Source organism: Dermacentor albipictus, chromosome 8 (genome assembly GCF_038994185.2).
Source record: "Dermacentor albipictus isolate Rhodes 1998 colony chromosome 8, USDA_Dalb.pri_finalv2, whole genome shotgun sequence".
NCBI classification, from domain to species: Eukaryota; Metazoa; Arthropoda; class Arachnida; order Ixodida; family Ixodidae; genus Dermacentor; species Dermacentor albipictus.
In genome coordinates, this window is record NC_091828.1 from 93476150 (window position 1) to 93498410 (window position 22261).

The 22261-nt window shown below is 45.9% G+C and overlaps 1 protein-coding gene across 1 annotated transcript in view; it reads right to left on the minus strand.

The window, feature by feature from the left end:
* The window catches only part of LOC139048852 (lysosomal alpha-glucosidase-like), an 81370-nt gene that overhangs the window by 49524 nt on the left and 9585 nt on the right, over positions 1-22261 (minus strand). Inside the window, exons 5-7 of the mRNA XM_070523725.1 lie at positions 19172-19361; positions 16096-16277; positions 12569-12711 (exon numbers count right to left, since the gene is read on the minus strand). Of these exons, the coding sequence (XP_070379826.1) occupies positions 12569-12711; positions 16096-16277; positions 19172-19361 (515 nt within the window). The remainder of the gene's footprint in view (positions 1-12568; positions 12712-16095; positions 16278-19171; positions 19362-22261) is intronic.

The following is a 22261-nucleotide window of genomic DNA, read 5'->3' on the forward strand; positions in this document are numbered from 1 at the left end:
TCGGTTCACGCCATAATTCATGAGCTTCTCGGTTATCGGCTCTTTGGTGCGCAATGGATCGCCAAGATTTTTATCCATCGCGAGAAGACGGAGAAGTTTCGCGCTGCCTTGGCTCATCTGATCGGGTATCACAACGAGCATGACGACTTCTTGTTTGCAACTGTGATCGGGGACGAACCTTGGTGCCACTACTGCGAGCCTGAAACACGACGGCAAAGCTTACAGTGGGAACATTCGAATTTACCACGCCCAAAGAACGTAAAGGCCATCATTTCCGCTGGAAAGGTGTTGGTGACTTTTTTTTTGATCGACAGGGTCCATTGGCGGCAAGTCCAGAGCCGGCCCTAAAACGATTTGTTCTGTTCCTGCAGGTGCGCAACTACGTCACAAGAGTTTCAAGTGGTTCATCGGACGTCGGATGCTCTTTTGCACGGATGGCTTCGACGGTGTGGCAGCTCTGCTGAAAAACGTGGAACTTTTCCAGTTCTTCTTGACTTCGGTTCGCGTCACAAGATGGTGCTCTGATCAACAAGCGCCGTCATCGTCCCCATAAAAACGCATCGCTTGCAAGCAGCAAGCGCAGTTGGCGGCAAGTCCAGAGCCGGCCCTAAAACGATTTGTTCTGTTCCTGCAGGTGCGCAACTACGTCACAAGAGTTTCAAGTGGTTCATCGGACGTCGGATGCTCTTTTGCACGGATGGCTTCGACGGTGTGGCAGCTCTGCTGAAAAACGTGGAACTTTTCCAGTTCTTCTTGACTTCGGTTCGCGTCACAAGATGGTGCTCTGATCAACAAGCGCCGTCATCGTCCCCATAAAAACGCATCGCTTGCAAGCAGCAAGCGCAGTTGGCGGCAAGTCCAGAGCCGGCCCTAAAACGATTTGTTCTGTTCCTGCAGGTGAGCTGGTTTCACTGTAGCAACTTTTCTGTACATTCCATGCCGCCAACTGCAAAACTGTCATTTGCTTGATCTACCGCGTGTGTTCTCTTGTGCGCATGTGTGATGGAAGGAAAAGATTGTGCTCAATGTGGGGTTGATTTTGCCGGCGAAGACCGATGTATGGAATGCTCTAACTGTGCATCGTTGTATCACCTCGGTCAAGAGTGCTCAGGTGTGGCTGAAGGCACATTCTTGTCGATGGGCCCGAAAAAGAGGGAAAAGTGGCGGTGTAAAACATGTAGATCAGCGGATTCTTCCCAAGGCAGTTCTAGCCAGTTAACAGCTATTGCTGAAAAGCTGTCGTTGCTGGATTCTATTCGTGCGAAAGTTGAATCTCTTTCCCTGGTTCCGTCGAAAATAGACGAACTGTTGTGCCTCAAGTCCGAGATCGAAGTAGTGAAAACAAAAATGCAGGAAATACACGACTCGGTCGACTTTCTTTCAAATAAATATGATTCCTTGCTGAAAGGATCAGCAACACGAGAGAAACAGGTCACTGAATTGTCTTCTAGGGTGATGGTACTTGAGGATCAGGTCGCTTCTCAGGCAGCTGTCATTCAAGACCTTAGAGGGGAAATAAATGCCTCTGAACAGTATAGTAGGTCCTCAAACCTCGAAATTCATAACTTACCCCAACTTCCTAGTGAAAACTTGACTACTACTGTTGCTGAACTGGCCGCTCAACTGGGCATTGATTCATTCCTGCCAGGTCACGTAGTAGCTGTGCACCGGTTGCCCAGGAAGAGCAAAACAGCTCCAGTTTTAGTGCGCTTCCTTTCGGCGGGCATACGTGACAGCTGGCTGGCAAAGCGAAAGAAACTGAAATCTCTGGCGAAGGAAAATGAGCCCTCGGTTTTCTTTGTCGAAAACTTGACGAAATACAACAGAGAACTGTTCTGGGAGACAAAGACTAAGGCCAAAGAGGCCGATTTCAAGTTCGTATGGGTGAAACATGGCAAAATTTATGCCCGTAAGAAGGAGGGTGACCCAGTTGTGCGCATAATGAGCCCTTGTGACTTGTCTCGGCTAGTCTGACCTCTTATCCTCTGCTTTGTCTGTTGTAATCTTTTTCCTGATTCATGGCTTCGTGCGAACAATTTCGAGACTTTCCTTCTTTTTCTGTTCTTTTAAAACCAGGTGAAGGCACATTCACTGTTTTTCATGCAAACGTGCGTAGTATTCGCAAGCACTGGAATGAATTTTGTGTCCACGCTGGTGCAGTACGTGATATAGCTGATGTTTTTGTCTTAACTGAAATTAATATTGGGCAGGAACATACTGGTCTCTTTCAACTCCAAGGTTATCACAATCATTTTTTGACGCGCAAGGACGGCCGTGGCGGTGGAATTGCCATTTTCATCAAAAATTGTTGGATTTCAAGTCCTCTGAACATAATTTTCACAAGTGCTGAATCGCTAGCCCTTCGTATTCACACACGATCTTTTGCCATCACATTGCTCGCTATTTATAGGCCGCCAAATCAAAGTGTTAGAAAGTTTGTGGACGAATTGCATCTAATTGCTTTTCCATCTGGTCACGTGTGTATGATAGGTGATGTTAACATTGACGTGCTGAAGAAAGAACGACACATTGTAGCTGATTACTTGAACACGCTTGCTGACGTTGGAATAGATTCTATTATCAACCTTCCCACACGTGTCGAAATTTTGGGTACATCGCTTGTTTCTTCATGCATAGATCACGTCAACGTTCGCACTGAGAACGACCAGGTACTTCCGTTTATTATTGAGCAAAAGCTATCCGATCACTTCTATGTTGGGTGTAGCTTTCTATCGTCTCAGCATGCTGCGGCTAACAACCCAGTATCACAGATAGAGGTTATTGATAAAAGGAAGCTGGACTCGTTGTTGCAAGGCTACGACTGGAAATCTTTCCTAGCAGAAGTTCCTGCCAGTCACCTGTATAAATCTTTTATTGCCGTTTATACGCAGGCAGTGCACTCTTGCAAAAACGTAGTCGTCTTAAAGCAACGAAAGCCGAAATGCCCGTGGATAAATGGAAATGCTCTAACCGCGTTAGCTGAAAAAGAACTAGCCTGGGCGCGTTGTCGGCGCTCACCTAATAATCAGTATCTTCGTGAAGCTTATAAGATGGCTCGCAATAAAGTCACTGCTGTGCTTAGAGGTGCCAGGCGACAGCACTTCCAAGGTAAATTTTCTGAATTTAGAAAAAACCCGTCCAAGACTTGGTCCGTGGTTAACGAATTAAGGGGTCGTCCCCGGAGAGGCCCATACCAAACTATTGCGAAGAATTTCGGTCCACCATCTATAACGTTAGCAGACCAATTTAATTCCTTTTTCTCGTCTACTGCAGCAAGCTTGTCCGGTAATACGGCTAGTTATTGTATGCCGCAATCGGTAGTTGACTCTGCATTTCTACCTGAGTGTACCGAGGATGATATTCGCTACATCTTATTTAACTTAAAACAGCACAAGTCGGTTGGATTAGATGGTGTATCTGTGGACGTCCTTCGCAGAAATTTTGAGGCCCTAAAGAATGTTCTTTTAGCAATTATAAATAACATTATAACCACGAAAGAAATACCGCCTGGCCTCAAGGAAGCGCTTGTAGTTCCTCTCTTCAAAAGCGGACAGGTCAATGTTGTCACAAACTACAGGCCAATTTCGATACTTTCGTGCATTGCTCTTATACTTGAAAAGCATATTTTTCACGTAATGCAGAGCTTCATTGACGCGCACAACATAATGTCGCCTAATCAGTACGGATTTACTTGTGGGCGTGGTACTAGATTAGCATTAGATGAATTAACCGATTTCCTTAATGGTACTCTTGAAATTAGTGCATTCGCTTGTGCATTATTTCTGGACGTATCAAAAGCTTTTGACTCCGTCAACCATGAAATTTTACTTTGTAAACTTCATAGCTATGGCTTCCGAGGGCCTTTTCTAACTTTCCTTAAGAATTATTTGCACGGTCGAATTCAAGTAGTAGTTCTCGGAAATATTAAAAGCAAACCTAGACAGTTGAGCGCTGGAGTTCCCCAAGGGTCGATTTTAGCTCCCCTTTTATTCAACTTGTACGTTAATGATCTCAGTCAAGCAATTTTTCGCTGTCGGGTGTTTCAATACGCAGATGACACGCTTTTAGTATCTCGTCACACTAATTACCATCAAGCCGTTGCGGAATTACAAACTGACACTACAAATGTTATCACTTGGTACCGTAAAAACTTAATTTCTATTAACCAGAATAAAACTAAATTAGTATGTTTTCACGATCCACTGAAATCTATTCCTGTCATCACTCCACTGTTTCTTCATTCTCCTCTGTGTAACAATTGCTCTTGCTCTCCTATTCCATACCTCTCAAGTGTCAATTATCTCGGTGTTCATTTCGATTCTAACATGTCCTGGAACACTCACTTGGCTAACGTTTGTGAAAGGCTGCGCAAAATAGCCTGCCTACTGCATTCTATTAAAGCACTATGCCCAATTTACGTAAGGAAAACAATAGCACATGCATTAGCGTACAGTGTGCTAAGATATGGAATCTGTTCTTTTTATTTCTGTTCAGTGTTTTGGCGCAATAAAGTTGATTCTTTACTAAAATCCATAATTCGGGCGGTGATGTATGGTGTGCACATTACTAACAATTCCAGTCTTTTTTCATGCTCGCACATGCCCTCGTTCAGGCTGTTATTCAAAGAAACGGTAATCCTTTTGTATATATGGAACAATGAGTTCTGCCTCCCGTATGTCCCCGCCAGAGCATTACGTACACGTGACCGCTTTACCTTACCAAGAGTAAGGACAAGATATGGCAAACGTGTCCGTGCCTTCTATGTACCTGATGTATTAAATGACCTGCCAGAAAAAGTTTTATCTTCCAGCACACGGAAAGAAGTTAAATCTTATATTTTTGATTTGTATGTGTAATTTGGTTTCTTTTCTTCCTTTCTTTCTTTCTTTCTTTCTTTAGTTTTATTTTTGAGTTTTGTACATAACTGATTTACTGTGCCGCTCCCTGGCTTGCTCCATTCTGCCGAGCGCTGCCCCACAAGCCCATTGTTGGCTTGGGCAGGCTCGTATTTGTATGTAATTTTCGAAATAAATAAATCATTTATATATATATATATATATTACTGATATAATTTGCTAAATCTTGAGACGCCATCAATTGTTTTCGATATTGCGAAACGCCAGAACGGCAGCGTGTCGCAATCAAGAACGAACTTTGTGGAAAATTGACGGATGGGGTCATCTTGTTCCCCGACAATGCCTGTCCCCACGTCGCTTATGTGGTTAATATGTTACGTAGGAAGACACCGACGAAAAGCTATTTACAGGTATATTTACAAGGCAATACGCCGCAGTTGACCAAGAGGCAACAGCCCGCGCTAGCGTCCAATCGTCGTCTTCGTGTTCTTCCTGCTCGGCTCTTCATCATTGGGAATACTACCCCGTAGCACTACCCCCGGCGGCAAAAGCGCCGTCCCGGAGCGACTAAAGGCTGGACTCTCAAGCAATGTAGTAGCTCTTGAGCCTACTGACGTGCACGACATCACTAGACGCCAGAGTAGATGACGAGGTTGAGCTCACAGGAGCAATTTCATAAGTCACAGGCGTCACCTGGCGCAGTACGCGGTAGGGCCCTGTGTATCGCGAAAGGAGCTTTTCGGAAAGTCCAACGTGACGACAGGGCGACCACAGGAGCACGAGTGCACCAGGCGAAAACTGTACGTCACGGTGGCGGGCGTTGTACTGACGCTGCTGCGTGGTTTGCGAGTCCGTCAGTCGAGCACGGGCAAGCTGGCGTGCATGATCGGCCTGGGCGATGGCGTCGCGCGCATACTCGGTTGTTGAGGTCGCAGCAGGAGGAAGTACCGTGTCAAGGGGCAAGGTCGGTTCGCGACCGTAGAGTAGATAAAATGGAGAAAATCCGGCGGTGTCGTGCCGGGAAGAATTGTAAGCCAAGGTCTACTTTTTCAAACTTTCGAATTTTCCTAAATATTTTAAACAAACTTCAGGCCCTAAATCGAAGTTCTGTTTCCAACAGACACTAGGATTTAACTTTCTCTCTCAAATGCAACCAATTTCAATAAAAGCGATTAGCAGGATAATCTCAGAAAAGCGTTTCTGCGTTTTACAAGTATTTGAATAGGCCGCGTCAGATTGGGCCCGAGCTAAAGCTTCCTCTCAAACAATTTTCGAGGGATCAAATACATGAACAACTGCATTGTCATTGCCAAAGATACTGCAAACGAATTCTTGAAAGCTACGCACTGTAAATACAAGTAAAATATGTATTTTTTCATAAAATGTTATACTCGTATGTGCCGAAAATTGTGGCCAACATAACTGACGTCAATGCTTCCATGTTTTTTGTCTATTTATTAAGTAAAGAAAATATCACACGAACTTTAGAACTATATCAGTTCGAAACCAGGAAAGCAGTGCATGCCGCTGATATTAAAAATTAAAAGGCAATGAACTGAACAAGTTGAGGACAAATATGTTAATGAAACTTTGTCATTCAAGAACCGTGCTTACATTCTTGTATATATGCAATAGCCAGTGAAAAATTTCAATGACGCTGTCGTTAATTCCGATGTATTACGCAGGAGTAGCTGTCCCTTGTCGTGTATCGTGAGTAATTGCACCGAAGTTATAGTCGCGACAGAGAGCACGTATAAAAAGCAGGAGTTCTGCTGGATATATGAGGGCAAGTCAAATGAATGAGCCAACAACGGGGTACTTTATTTAAAAGTAGTCTTCATGAGAATTTAGACATTTGGCCTATTGACTAACGAGTTGCGTGATTCCCGTCTTATAAAACTCCTTGGGTTGCTGCTTCAAAAAGTCTGTATCTGGTTCCCTCGAGCTGGTTTTTCGGATGCCCCAAAATGTAGAAGTCGCAGGGTGACAGGTATGAGCTGTGTGGCGGATGTTGCAGCGTTTCCCACTTGAACTTTGCCAGTTTTATATTAACCACATAGGCGACGTAGGGACAGGCATTGTCGGGGAACAAGATGACCCCATCCGTCAATTTTCCACGAAGTTCGTTCTTGATTGCGACACGCTGCCGTTCTGGCGTTTCGCAATATCGAAAACAATTGATGGCCTCTCAAGATTTAGCAAAATTATATCAGTAATGGACCCTGTCGATCAAAAAAAAAAAAGTCAACAACACCTTTCCAGCGGAAATGATGGCCTTTACGTTCTTTGGGCGTGGTAAATTCGAATGTTCCCACTGTAAGCTTTGCCGTCGTGTTTCAGGCTCGCAGTAGTGGCACCAAGGTTCGTCCCCGATCACAGTTGCAAACAAGAAGTCGTCATGCTCGTTGTGATACCCGATCAGATGAGCCAAGGCAGCGCGAAACTTCTCCGTCTTCTCGCGATGGATAAAAATCTTGGCGATCCATTGCGCACCAAAGAGCCGATAACCGAGAAGCTCATGAATTATGGCGTGAACCGAACCGTGACTGATGTTCAGACGGTCTGCCAGTTCATCGATGCTTATCCTCCGTTCTTGTTTCAGCAGCTCATGAACCTTTGAAATTGTCTGGGGGGTGATTGCACGATGGTTTTGGCCCGGTCTTGGAATGTCTTTGCAACGTCCTTTGAACCGTTTGCTCCAACGCTTCACAGTGGTCAGTGAAATGCAGTGTTCAACGTACACGGCAGTCATATGGTGATCAATTTCTGTTTTGGAAACACCTTCGCCCTTCAAAAACTTCGCGACACCTAGCTGTTCAACTTTTGAAGCGTCCATTATGTGACGCAACCATATTCAACCCAGTGTATGAGAGCATTAAAGAGCATTTATCTTCACACCTGCGTGTCACTTTTGTAAATGAGACATGCCGTCCTCCTGCGCGCATGCCTCGCAGATAATGAACCGAACCATTATTGCGTGGTTAGGGTAGGCTCACTTTCATTTGACTCGTCCTCGTTCATTAGAAATGCAAAGATACAATGGGATATGCAAATGCGAAAATACGGCTTGATAAAGGACAAAAAAGTGTCACTGGAAACAAAGTTCACTGCATGAATACACAAAACGACGCAACAAGATATTTAAGTATATAGTATACGTATAAGTCTCCAATGAGTCTATGTATGTAAGAAGAAGTAACTGTATATAATGCGTCAAACAAGGCAAATAAACATGTTGCACAGTCATAGATTCACAGAATCCTAGATTCCGCCCCCATTCCATCCACTCCCCCCGATGTATTGCGCGCGACGGAAGGCGGCGCGCTTGCTCCCCGCTTTTCTCCTTTGCGCACACAAGACTGAGCCACCATCGTCGGCTCACCCATTCCACCTCCCCTCCTACGCTTTCACTCGCACATACAGCATGCAGCGCGTGGTCACGATGTTATCACCCTTGGACTTCATACGAAACATGAGGGCGATGGCAGGAATGCGCCTGGAGTGTCCATATAATTGCTTTCGCACTAATATAATAAACGTATCCGGCAACTGAAGCGTCCCGTCGCCCATTACTTTCCGCAAAAGAAGTATCCAAATCGAACTTTCACCATGCGACAATTCGCTGCGACGCAACGATGTATTTTTTTTTCTGTGAGGCGGAGGCACCGAAATGAAAAAAAAAACGCATAGGAAAGTATGTTGGCCAGAATCTAATGCCTACTTCGGGCACCTAATGGGGCTACGGAAGGAATACCGAAGAAAACATGACACGCTTGGTCCACTGAGAACCATACGCATACTCCTCAGTATCCTACAGCGGCGAAACAAGACTTTCCGGAAAGGTTCCGCTCAAGGAATGCGGTGCAATCCTTCGAGTCCCCACAGTGATGGCGGCGAGCGACCATTGTTTTTTTTTTCTCGTCTGCTAGCCAGAAAGCGTCCAAAACCCTGTCCGGTGAAAATCCACTTTGCCAGAGCAAACCGAACGCGCACCGAAGTGCACCGCACGGTGGTCGGGGCCATACGAGAAAAACGTATGCGCTCTGGCTGGCTCTGGCAGCCCGCGGGTAGGGTAGCGAGAACAAAAAAAAATTGAAGAGGCTCAATGTGTCCTCGCGAATAAAAGTCAAAGTAGAAAAAATAAATAAGAACGTAGTTACTTTGGCTGGCTTTAGTGTCTTGACATGGATGTTCTAGCGTAGCTTAAAAAAATGTTGATATTTTTTATGTGACATGACGGCACAAATGAACCACCCCAACGCTTCGTCTCATTGGACCTCGCTGCCTGCTTTGTCAACTCGTCTGCTAGTGTGTTGATTTGGCTTGTCTCGTTGTATGTTCCGATGTAAGACTTTAGAAAAGTCAATAGACCTTTGGCGTCAAATGTTTATAACAACGTTAAACCCACAAAGTTCCGCAATTGAAAACCTAAAGCACAACTTTGGAAATGTCAATGCACCTTTCACATCAAGAACTTATAAGATTTATACCCGTAAAGTTATACCGCGATTGATATCCATGCGCTCCATAGATCGCGTGGCCTCAGTGAGATGCCGCGGCGAGCCCGCACACCATCAAAGCGCCCTTGAAACTTTGTGCTCGGATGGGACTGCTTGGCGTTATGTGACTCCCGGTGTATGGGCGTTGCCACGAAATCCAGCACGAGTTTGCAATCTTCCCGGTTAAATGTCTTTTCGAGCGTCAAAAAGACATTCTATACAAAATCCAGAGTGATTTCCGGCGCCGGGGGTCGCTTTGGTCGGCGGTGCATGGGCATCACGAAAAAATTTCGGGGGGGGCTGAAGCCCCATAAGCCCCCCCCCCCCCCCTGGCTACGCCTCTGTACAAAACAGATTAACTTAAAGTCCACAGGGGCGGAAGGGGCCGGCAGAACGTATCCAAGGGTGATGTTTGCAGATACAACAAAGTAACCTGCGTAGATTTTCGCGGTAATCTGATTTGGCCGGAAGAATAAAAATATATATCCCTCAGATTTACGCCATAAGCGACGTAAATTCTTTAATTTATGCTCCACACGTAAAATCTGAAACCGCAATTTAGCCCAAAAGGCGAAGCACTCATAGCGATAGCAATCTATTAGACAACTACACGAAGTAAGGGTCGCAGTCTTATACGCCGGTTAAATTCCAGGAAATTAGTCACTTACTAAAGAAAGTCAAGATTTCGCCCGAAAGGCGAAGCATCCATCGTGATAGCAAATTAGTAGACAGCTATACGCAGTAAGCATAGTAGCTTTATCGTCCGCGTAAGCTTATAAACATTCGCTTACTAACTGAATTAACAAGCGTGGTGTCACGCGCGCACAAGCAAACATGAACACATCTTGCTCGATGACCGCGCACACTCGCTATCAAAACGCTGGAGTGAGTAAGTGCGGCCGCAGCAGCGAGCGAATTGACCTTCGGGCTGGCTCTCGCTTCAACGCGACTCCGAAACTTGACCTTTCGGGACCACTAACACTAGGAAAGCGCACGTCGCCACCACTCATCCCGATCCTCCCAGATTTTTCCCCCGCCGCAGATCACCTTGAATATGCGCCTTCCGGACTGCGCATGCTCTCAGCGATTGGATAGACGTGTAGTGCCACACTCAGGCTTCATAAAGGACATAACCCACGCTCATCTGCCCCACCCCCCGCCCCCCAGCCCGCTTGATCACGTTACCGTGGGCCTTAACCCCTCTTCTCCTGCCCCATCCCCCTCGCTTGCTTGCGCTGGATCACATGACCTCCATCATTGGGCGTGCTGGAAGACGATGCAAAACAAGCCACCATCCTTCTCGGCTCACCCTGGCAAGCTTTTGCACGCGGCCTACAGCACACAGCACGTGCGGCGCGATCTCATAGCACTTCAACTTTTTAAGCAACATCACGTCAACGCCGACGACGATACCGACACTGGCGGCGATGAAGACTTCAAAAATTCGCATATAAATGCGTATAGGATAGGGATAACATTAGTAAAGTGCCGGCAAACGACGATTTAACGAGTCGTGACGCTGGCCAAGCGTCGACCCGGGGTTATACTCTACTCTGCACTAGCCCCGTTGGGCCCGTTTGTAGTGGGTCATGAGGCTTGTGCTTTTCGAGCGCACCCCGGGCCTGCTGGACGGCCCATGGTATAAATGCGAATAACTTTCCATCGTAATATAACACAATCAGACATGGCTTAATTAACAAAGTAGTTCCTGAGTTGAAGCGTTACAGGAGCTGCCTTCATTCTCATTTTTAAGCAGCCTACTGGAACAAGCTTCATTCATTTATCTATATTGTTTAGCTTTGTGGAAATGTATTGCATATAATGGCTGCATATAATGACCAACGTGCTTAGGCCATGAAATACTTCTGGTTAGTTTTTGATTGCTAGTCCTCTCCTTGTTATTTTTCTGCCGGTGCTCCAGCGTGGGCTCATATCGACAGCTCTAATGCCCAAGCGCGCTTAACAACGCATGCTTATGCGGGATAGACAATACATTAGACAAACGGATTTGAATAAATATTATAAAATGCGTAAGCGTTTCTTAGTTGACCCAACGAGAAAACCGTCCGTCCCCTAAGACAAAAATTTCGACCGATCCAGGAGATAGTGCAATACCGGGCCCACCCACGACGGAGGTGAAGTAGGCTTCAAGCACTAAGCAAGTTGAACCGCAATGTGAATACATTCTTCGGACACACGCATACAATATAGATAGAGCCTGCAGCAGCGAGCGGCTTTACCTTCGTGCTACATGTCGCTTCCACGTGAACGATTCACCCGCCGTGGTTGCTCAGTGGCTATGGTGTTGGGCTGCTGAGCACGAGGTCGCAGGATCGAATCCCGGCCACGGCGGCCGCATTTCGGTGGGGGCGAGATGCGAAAACACCCGTGTGCTTAGATTTAGGTGCACGTTAAAGAACCCCAGGTGGTCAAAATTTCCGGAGTCCTCCACTACGGCGTGCCTCATAATCAGAAAGTGGTTTTGGCACGTAAAACCCCATAATTTAATTTTTTTTTCCACGTGAACGAAGCGGCCCGAACACAGCGCTCACAAAATTTCTCAGCACATGCCTCAACGTGGCATCTTCGCAGATCGCAATCAAGGTACGGGCCCGCGCATCTCTCTTCAACTCGTAGCGGTCGAAACAGCACGCGAAGCTATCAGCAGCCGGCAGACACTGTCTGCATCGCAGATCGCGTACAAGGTACGGTCCGCGCGGCGCATAATGGTTCGACGCGGATGGATAAGGCGCTCAACAGCGATACCAGCTTGTAATGATCGGAACATCAACAGCGCACCTTTCGCCGGCGCCTGCAGTAGTTCGCTTGCCGCATCAAGTAACCTGTCGGCGCCGTGCGCAGCAGTAGGTGTTGCCGCAGCACTGTCCTTTATACCGGTCGTATCAAGTTTCCCAACATTCATAATGACACCAGGCTGGCTGGAGACGAGCAAGTGGTACAATGCTTACGCATACTTAGACAACCCTCAGAGGAGTTTAAGCGTGAATTTCTTATTAATATTTTATAACTATGTCATTATTATTATGCATGTGTGGTAGCAGAATCCTCGTGCTTAGGATTTCGCTTAATTGCTGTTTGCATCGACGAAATGAGGCTGTAAGCAGTGGTTCTGGCATATTTTTGAAGTGCAATCGAAGGCTCGGAATGTTGACGTGTGACGCTAGTTTGAGACGCCTTGTATGCGTGACTCACAATGCCTTTGATCTTCCAGTTGGCTCGATGACCAAGGAGCCACTGCTTTTCAGTGTGGCCGTGTACTGCACCATGCTGGCCTGCTGTTCGGGAGTGGGTTCAGGCACTGGCGGCTCGAATTCCTTCTTGGACGGGTCGAAGATCTAATGGACGGAAAGCGCATTATTGACAATGAACTACGAGGCAATTCGCCGTCTCTTTGTTATCCTTTATTTCCTCCTAATTGCTAACCATCGCCTAATGAGGAGCTGCAGACTTATAAGAAACCATTGCTTCATTACGTTCAGGCATTATGTTTCTATTGAACGGATCGCTCCCTTGCGAAAGAAATTGTTATCTAAAGCATCTATTATCAGTAAAATATAGCCGAGGCAATGAAGGTGCTGCCACTCCTTGTTTGACCTTTACAACAGTCGGTCCAGGGACGCCTGGTATAAGGTAAGCGAATAAAATTGGTGTATTTTCTAGAACAGCAGAGGACTGGGCGCGCATGATCCTATTTCTAGTTTCGCACACTGCTTCTAAAGTGTTCACAAAAGAACTGTTTTTACTTTTTAAAATAAAAGACAAATTCTTAAAACGACAGTGCAGGACTTCCATTAAGTGAACACATATTACGTAGGTACGACTCGGGATTCGCCACTATTACGGCGGTGCTTTTTGTCGCGTCGATCGCTACATTGAATTACAAGCTTCCAAGCGCCTGTCAGTATAGGTACGATTTACATGAACAATGCTTTTTTTTTTAATACGGACCAAGATTATTTTAAAAGCTTGTCCGCGCGTTTAGTTCCCAACGCGCTGGACACAGTCAAGCATGGGGTTGTATCGCAAAAGCAATTGTTTTAGGGCAACCTTGTTTTCCTGCGATTCTTGTGAAAAATCCTGCATTCGTAGCACTCTTATTTTAGAAAACAGGGAGTCTCTAGTCTTTCCCTGTTACATGTGGCTTGTTGTCTAGCTCCATAGAAGCCATGCCACTGCAAGTAGACCTACATGTCAAGGTGCAGCAGATTCTTCGAGAAGGAACGGTAATAACCAGCAGCGTGAACTTGCAGGAGTTACAACGTTGCTCTTTATTCGAGATAACAAAACAACTGGGATAGAATTCACTAACGGAACTTGCGAACAAAATTTTGACATTCAGAAAATCCTACAAAAAAGCATATTCACAAAGCTAAAACATATCATAAGGTCAACAAGCTTGTGATGTCCGCCGCTGCAAATACGGGCTCTCTGGCTGACTAAAGGTGTGTATGCAACGGTAGCAAAGGTGCCAACTTCAGTACCAGCTCCAGTAGTTAGCTAAGTTGATTCAAAACAGCCGTGGCAGCTACCGACGTAAGCAATACTTTTTACGACAGGGGCTAGCTGTCTTACGAACGTAATTACGCCTATCTACGACTCTCGAGCTGCCGCGCGTAAACGTTGGAACGTGCTGTTGCAGCCGAATGTCCAGAGGCCACAGTTTAGTCGAGGATGGCGCGTGCCTTCATATTTGCGGAGTGCTCCGATTTGTCATCTCGTCGATTGTCGATTGTCATCGAAAAGAAGCACGCAAATGCACGCAAAATTGCCTCGCGACAGACCGCTCGAGGCACTTTGCCTGCATTCGCGTGCTTCTTAGATGCTCGAAAAAACACTTTCGTGTGGCACTTATTAAGGAACAGAAAGCTGTATCGGGAGATTTTCACGTCGCTCTGCCATTTTCTCATTGACACTCTCCATCGAATTTTAATATCTGAGAAGTTTATTAATTAAGACAAATGATCTAATTAGGAAGAAATAAAAAATAGATTGAGTATCTCCAAGAGACGGCAAGCAACATTACCTTTGTTCTGTCCAGCTACGAGGCAATTGCATGTTTTTAAACTGTGGTTAAAGCGGGCTGGGACACCCTGCATGTGACCACAGTGGCACGTGTCCCTGGAGACACGTCGTTTTCGGTAAAAAGTATGCAGGATAGCGCTTATCATGATGATGATAAGATGTTTTTAATTAAAGAGTATGCCTAATACCTATTATGTGGAAGAGGAAGGGGAGGGGGAGGTGTGCAGAGCCACCCTTCGAGGTCACGTCCTTGTCGTTCCATTGGAGCTTTGCTTCAGTCTCGCTCTCCTACAACGCTGTGACTGAGCTGCCACTTAGGCTGCACCCTTATATTAGCGCAAGAACTTTCTTTGGCAATACTGGATCAATGCAAACAGTGGAGCTTAGTGAGTTCCGCGTATGGTTTTTATAGCCAAGCACTAAGCTGAGGGTGCATACCAGCATAATGGCTATATATGAGGGCGAATCATAAAGTCTTTGGCCCTATATTTTATTAGCTAAAATAAGGTGCGCGCAGGTAATTACACATATACGTGCTATTCTGCGTGCCTTACGCTAGTTTTCCATATAGTCCCCGCATCGGTACAGACATCTGTCCCATTGCAGCGCTGAAATAATACATACATACAATGACCGCTCATTGTCATGCAACTTACATACTACATACAATGCATACATACAATGAACGCTCATTGTCATATCAATCCTTTTGCGAACTCAACAACACCTCAGACTTCTCAAAGCGACATGCCTTCTCTCATACGCGGGTTGCATTTCCCTGTGCATTTTGATAGGCGTTCAACCCCTGCTCCATAGAAAACGAATTACACTTCGTTGCACGTACGCAATGGACGTGCGAAGCACAATCGCCATCTATAACAACTGACAGCAGCGTCGTGTTGTGGACCTACTGATAGATAAGGCCGCACCTGTCCAAGAAAGGTGCACCACTGGGAATGGATATGTTGACTCCGCATTTACAGCCATAATTTGGTCAAAAAAAACAATACGGGCCAAGACTTTCAGACTCACCCTCGCATGTTCAGTCCAATTATATCATACAACCTAAAGTGCGTCGAAAAACATAATTCTTGAAGTTCAAAATATTATTGGCTTCTCACAAAAATAACTGTTGATCCTAGTACAACAAAACACGCCGCGAGACAGTAAGTAAAGAATCGACGAGGAGCTCGCTGTTTGGCCGCCACACTCAGGAATTCTAGTTGCATCGTGAAGGCTTGCTGACTCACGGGGCACACTGCGAACATTATTATATGACGCTCTCTGATTGATTGCAGCGAGTGTAATGCTAGAAATGAAAATCTAACTCTGACAACAAGTAAGCTTCAAAACCTGACTGCCGGCAAGTACTATATACATTGTATATACTCAATGCAAATGAAGATGCTCCTCGAAATCACCAAATGTCCGCGTATCGCCCTGTGCTGCGTGTCTCTTGAGGTTTTCTAAGCAAACCATGTCGTGTACTGAAGTGGTTCCAAGCAACCTGTGGCTATCCCCCCCCCTTCCCCCACGTAGTTACTGTAGTTTAAGAAATCACTTCTCCGCGGTCTTACTAAGTTATGAGAGTTCATGTTCAATTGGGTTGACGCACTGCGGCGTGAAATACCACTAAAAAATACGATTTTATTTGGTTAGCTCATATGAAAAAAAAATTTCGCAATTGCAAGACTTACCCGCAGACGGGCAGTGTCGTACGCGAACCGCGTCACGTCCAGTGTAAGCCGCTTCGACTCATTTTGAAGCTCGGACCAAGATTCGCTCAGCTCCAACTGCAACCGGTATCCGCTGCCGGTTGACGTACGGTTGGTGACGGCATACCGCCCTCTTTGTAACGGCATCACACAGCGGGGCATTACTGCGTTTTATAGAGAAGGCAGTGAATGTTAGACTTCGGCGCGCTCCAAGCTGTCGCGAAACCAGAAAAAAAAACAAATTGCAGTTTTGCCTGAACGCATAGCATGGAAAGTAATGGCAAAATTTGGCGTTGAGTTAAAGGCGTTTCAGAACCCTCACTTACAAGGCGCGTCGCCAGCGGCGTTTCATGCACGGCACTTCGATGCTAGACTATTTTAACGCGACAGCGTTCAACTCCCTGTGTGTCAAAAAAAATTGGCAGTGGCTTAGCTAGGCTATGCAAGGATATACGTAGGGAAAGCTAAGGCATAACATGGTTAGCCTTGGTTAATCTTGATTGCAAGTCCAGGTTAGTCTGGTTGTCTAGCTATGTTGCGGCGTTTAGCAAGATGTTCGGCGCGCTCTTCGTCTGTTTCCTGGGCGATTCATTTCCTCTTCATCTCGTTCCGATGTCGATTCCAGGCCTCCTCCTGCTTATCAGAATTGTCACCGTCCATACTGCCGCCTCAGTTGTGGTTGCGGCGCACGCGAGCTCTCCTTTTGAATCCTCCGACATGCTATCAGGCATACGACGCAGCTGGAGTTGCGAGCGGAGGCGAGCGCAACGACGAGGAACGCGACGTAACGTCATACCAAACGGCGGCGGCGGAAAAGCGCGGCGCTGCGCAGCGGCGGAACACCTGTGGATTGGTGCTACTAGTGGCGCATGCGCAGTAGTGGCTAGGGAGCGAGAGATAGAGAAATATCCGCGGCGAGGCGCACGTCTTGACATCACGCGCCTCCTCGTAGCACCGCCAGGGTGAAATCGCAAGTTCGCGGCCAGTAAAGCTTTCGCTTTAAAAGCCCTTTGGCTTCCGATGATGGAAATGGCAGGAAAGGTTTCCACGCGCACTAAGCCGGCTTCGTTTCCGTTCAGTTCATTCAGTTCAGATCAGGGGTTGCGCTACCTTTATTGTTAGCGCCTGTGAGTTGTGTGTCACGGAAAGTCGAAGCTTTAGTGGAAGAGCCGCCTGCTTCAGCCCTAAAGAGCAACCGTTAGTGCGCTGGCCGGCCATTTCGTTTTCATGTACCGCTGGTATGCCCCTTATATTTGTGCCACAAAGTTTCAAACTACATACTGTTATTGAGAACTCGTCACTATTGTAGGGACTTATTCTTTATTTCAAGAGATTTAAAGTTAACTTCAGAAACTGCAAATGTTTTCTCGTAGTTTAGAAGAGTTAACTGCTGGGCTAGTTGGTGATCTTGCATACTGAAAGGATTTTGCGCCAAAAAACACAACACACACAAGAAAGACGACACCACCACGGGCGCTAACAATAAAGCGCCCGTGGTGGTGTCGTCTTTCTTGTGTGTGTTGTGTTTTTTGGCGCAAAATCCTTTCAGTTTTCTCGTAGCTTCTACTGTGACATTTAAAAGGCACCAGGGCATGGATCTGTTGTCTGATAAAAATGGTCCGCCTACTTCTTCGTCACAAAGCTATTGCACAAGGTTTCCTGCTTCTCCGTCTCCTAATACGTTTCATATGTAGCGTATTTTTGGGTAATGCTACTCTTATGCAGGGATTCCTTCAGGAGTGGTCTTGAACAAAGGAGATGTACAAGTACTTACGTACCATGGTCTATAAATCAAAAGCAAAACCTGAGATATGCACAGAATGTCAGCGCGGAGGTGCTGACGCCAATACATGCTTTTCAACGTCTCCCAGAAACTTATTCAGAGTTGTCCGTGTGACCACGCATTGGTTTACTGCGTTCTACTATATCATCGATTGGAGAAAAAAAAAAGAAAAATAGAAACTATTACTGTGGGAAAAATATTCTTGAAATGCTAAAAAATACTTGCGACGCTGTTCACTCGCATAGATAAATTTCTACAACACTGCTCTATTAATCTTGAAACAGGCTGAGCAGTCTCACTGTAGTGGACAAAATGGATAGACTGGCCCTTCCTAAGAGCTCCGTTGGTGAGTCTGTTTGCTTGTACTTACATAAAACTTTTGGCTTTCCACTGCACACTTTCAAGAGCAAGAATGTTGTGCTTTGTACGTGGGACCTATACTGCATTCGCGTATTCCGAAACCAGCGTTACGACTAGTGCGTGCTAGTTGTTTTGTGTCTTGAGTGGCATCACGGAGGGCCTCGCTCAATGAAAACGAACCAATCAAATGCTTTCATCGTTATGTATTGCAAGGACGCTATCTGGCTGAGATCAGGGTATATAAGAATTCCCAGGTGTCGGTACACGCATTTGAAGAGTAAAATTATTGAGACTGTTGGAATTCCGCCAATACAATGTCGTGCAATGCGGACAGTAGTACGAAAGCGGCTATGGATAGCCTTACTTAGACTGCGCTTAATGACTTTGCAGGCTTGGTTCGAAGATTAGACACATGTAAAAGATGCATAGTAGTGACAAAGTTTCACAGGTAATAGGGGTTTATTTGTTACAATATCCCAGTTTTCTCCTCAAGTGGGTATATGCGCGGCTTACATATGGGCAACTCAATTTTATGCTCAAAACCAGGTTTACATTGGTTGCGACAACTGTTGCTGGATGTTTGATAATTTAGTACGTATAGTTTTCGAACCTAATCTTCACATCAAAGCACCAACTCGATTGAAAATATTCCCTAGCATGAATGGCGACCTTGAGGACCCTTTTTATTTTATTTCATTATGTGTAAGCACTTATACTGCGCACTAGTCGTTGGTGTTACCCTTTGAATTCAACAGTTTGAAAAATCTTTTGCTTGTAGAGCTGCGAAACACAATTGAGAGCTCAGGTTGGCTGCCTCGATGTTAGCGCAAGCTTCTATGCGCTGTGGATATATTTTAGGCTAAGTATTTATGTATAAACACTGTAGCTGCACCATAGGGTGCAACGGCAACTTGCCATTTGTTCTGGAAGAGTTCTTCCAGCAGCAATGTCGCCGAGCACAGGACTCGGGATCAGCTTCGTTGTCTGGATGACAGTCGATCCAGTCAGCCTGCTGCACCTCCATGCAGCGTAACGGCCCAACTGCACTCCGTCCAATTCTTGCGGCGGTGAGGTCTTCGTCGAAATCGTTTAATACGTCGTTGTCCTAATTAAGCGATAGGAAAGGCAGTGAAGCAAACATGTTTTTTATCTTGCACTCAGCGACGAAAGCATTTTTTTTTCGGTGCTTCTGCACTTCCTGCCATGAAAAAAGACATGCTCTAGACTAATTTATGCAAATAGATTCAATCAAGTGCATAAATGGCTGTTAAGCGGGAGACACACGGTCCGATTCGGTGTCCGATCCGGCGTCCGACGCGCCGGAACGGCAGCCACAATCGAGGTGTTTTGCCGTGCCGAAGCGCCGGATCAGACGTCCGGAGTGCGACAAACCGGGCACATTTTCGTCGTCCGACGCGTCCGAAAACCTCACCGTCGTTTTGCCGCAGCCACTGACAGCGCGGCTGGCATGTAACGTTCTCTAAAGTTCCCTCCACGGAGGCGGCGCTGGCGGCCGGTTTCTCGCAGTCTTTTCTTTTCCTTGCCTGCTATAGTTTGTTTCCGACACGAAATAGTTACCAGTTCAGTAAGATTATCTCGAACGTGTGCCTGTTATGCAAAGCAGCGCCTAGTACACTAGCACTAAGCTACTGGCCAAATCGGGAGCCGCGACACGAGGGCATTTCCCGGGCAGACAGCGCACACCGACCGTCTTAGCGAGGCTGCTCGCTTCGCTTGCCCGTTTGCCCTTCCCAACGACTGCGTCGAGCAAACCAATTGTATTTAATTAAGGTCGACCTATGTGTATAGTGTTAATTGTTTTGGCAAAAATAAGTGCTCTTCGACGAGCTCGGGTTTGATCGCAAGCTCTGCAGGCCGCAGCGTCCGCCTAGCTAGGCCTACTAGCCCTATCTCTGGCGGTCAGCGGAGCCGTCAGTGGACAGGCGCCGCCGTGAAGTGTTCTCTCACTCGCAGGGGCATAATATTATTGAAAGTGTTCGCGTAAAACGAAGCAGTGTTGCGCAGAGTTGTTTACATTGCGTTTCTCGACGTGGATATGAAGTAAAGCTCGGGGGCTGGATCTGGGCGGGGCTTATGCGCCACTCGATCTTTCGGATGCACGCACCGTGTGCCCCGAATCGTCGTATGCCGCATGCCGGAGCACGCAGCGCCGCACGTCGGTTGGGACGCCGAATCGTACCGCGTGTTTCTTGCTTTAGCATCAATTTCTTCCTTCGGCGCATATATTTCCGTTGCTAATGATATCTGCCAGTAAACATCTGACTACCGTCAACTAATACCGCGATCATATTCTTATTACGGAACTCCAAAAAAGACTGAGATCATATGCAAGAAATCGTAACACCCATAGGAGCCACAGTCACAGTGCCGGAGTGAGAGTAATATATTCTGGTTCATTGTGATTATTTTCGTCTAAAGTGCTCCTTAATGGCTTGAGATGACTGATAATTGCAAGGATTCCTACAGCAAGCTCGTTTCTCCACCTATGATGCCAGAGCTCAGTAAACACACTACTGGGTGCTTCTGAAGCGAGATTCACAGCAAAGTGAGTATAAAATATATCGTAACAGTCTGATGCGATCGTACTCTTTTACTCGCAGAGTTCTCACGAAAGCTTATAAATTTCTACCATTTATGCAACTTTAAAGAGCTTTCGAACACCTGTCCCTGAACAGAGTGCATTTCACGTAATTGGTTTTTACCGCTTTCTTTTTCCAAAATAATATCAAGCCGAAGTTTGCATAAACTTTGAACCCATCATTCATGTTGCCCTTTAGGTAAAAATTTGGTGCGCGAAATGTATTTATGGAAGCCCTGCTAAAGACGGGACTGAAGCACCATCGAGGCAAAATGAGCAAAATGATTGGACGAGTTCAACGTTTTATTCAAATCCGCTACATCGATGCAAAACGTTCGTTGCGAAAATCAAATGAACGACTAAGTAAATATTTCTGCAGCTGCAATAAAATAAATATTCTGGGGAACTTTTTCCGATAGTGCAAGTTTCATCAGCGCTTTCAATGAGATTGGTATTTTCATCAACAGGCAGACTCGTAAATCTAAAAATGAAAAAGGAAAGAATACATTCTTCAAATTAGAATGAGCGCGTCGATTATTCCTCAGGGATCCTATATTTTCAGACCAGCGGGTGGCCACGTGGTGGCTGACATTGGTGAAGCTGCTTATGCACACCAACACTGGCATTTACACCACTAGCCGTAGTGGTGCAGCATATCAACGATAATCGAATATTCGTATATTAACAATGTCGGGCTATCGCCTTAATTACCTGGAATTAAAACGTGGTGAGTAGGCTCCCACTAAGTCGAACATGACGGAGACCTTAAAAATATTTGCAGTCTTATGGGAAGCTCATGTAACAGCTTGCACAAAAGTCAAAATATGCCTTTCCGGGTGCAAGTAAATATTTTTGGCATTAAAAATACCATATATCGGAGATCAAAGCTTAGTAGCGGCACGCTGAGAAATCTCCCGAACGCGAGAAACTTGCTGGGACGTCTGAGGAAAACGTGAGAAATTGCCAGTCGCGGTCAGTAAGCAGCGTGTTCGCCATGCTCTTTTAAAACGAAAGGGAAGATGTCAGAAACAGGAGGACGTGGGCTGTATGATATGGGCCGCAAGTAAAAGAACTGAAACGGCCCAGGTTTAATCTTCCTCCGGTGAAACTAGGTCAACATTTTACCGCTCGACTTTGTAAGCGCTAACACAGTAGGTTTTATTGGCGTATGATTGAAAGTATTGCTTTGTACAGTCTAGCTTGGGCAATTTAGTAATTACTGCGTGTCGGCGCAGTGTAAATCGTGATTGGTTATAGAAAAATGGCATTTTACTTTGATAACTGAAGAATCCTTTATAACCCGCATGTGGTTACAGAAATTCAACAAATAATTCAGGGAATTGAGAGTATCGTTTGTGCAAACCGCTTGCTTGCTACTGAGTAATAATTAATGATATAAACATTAT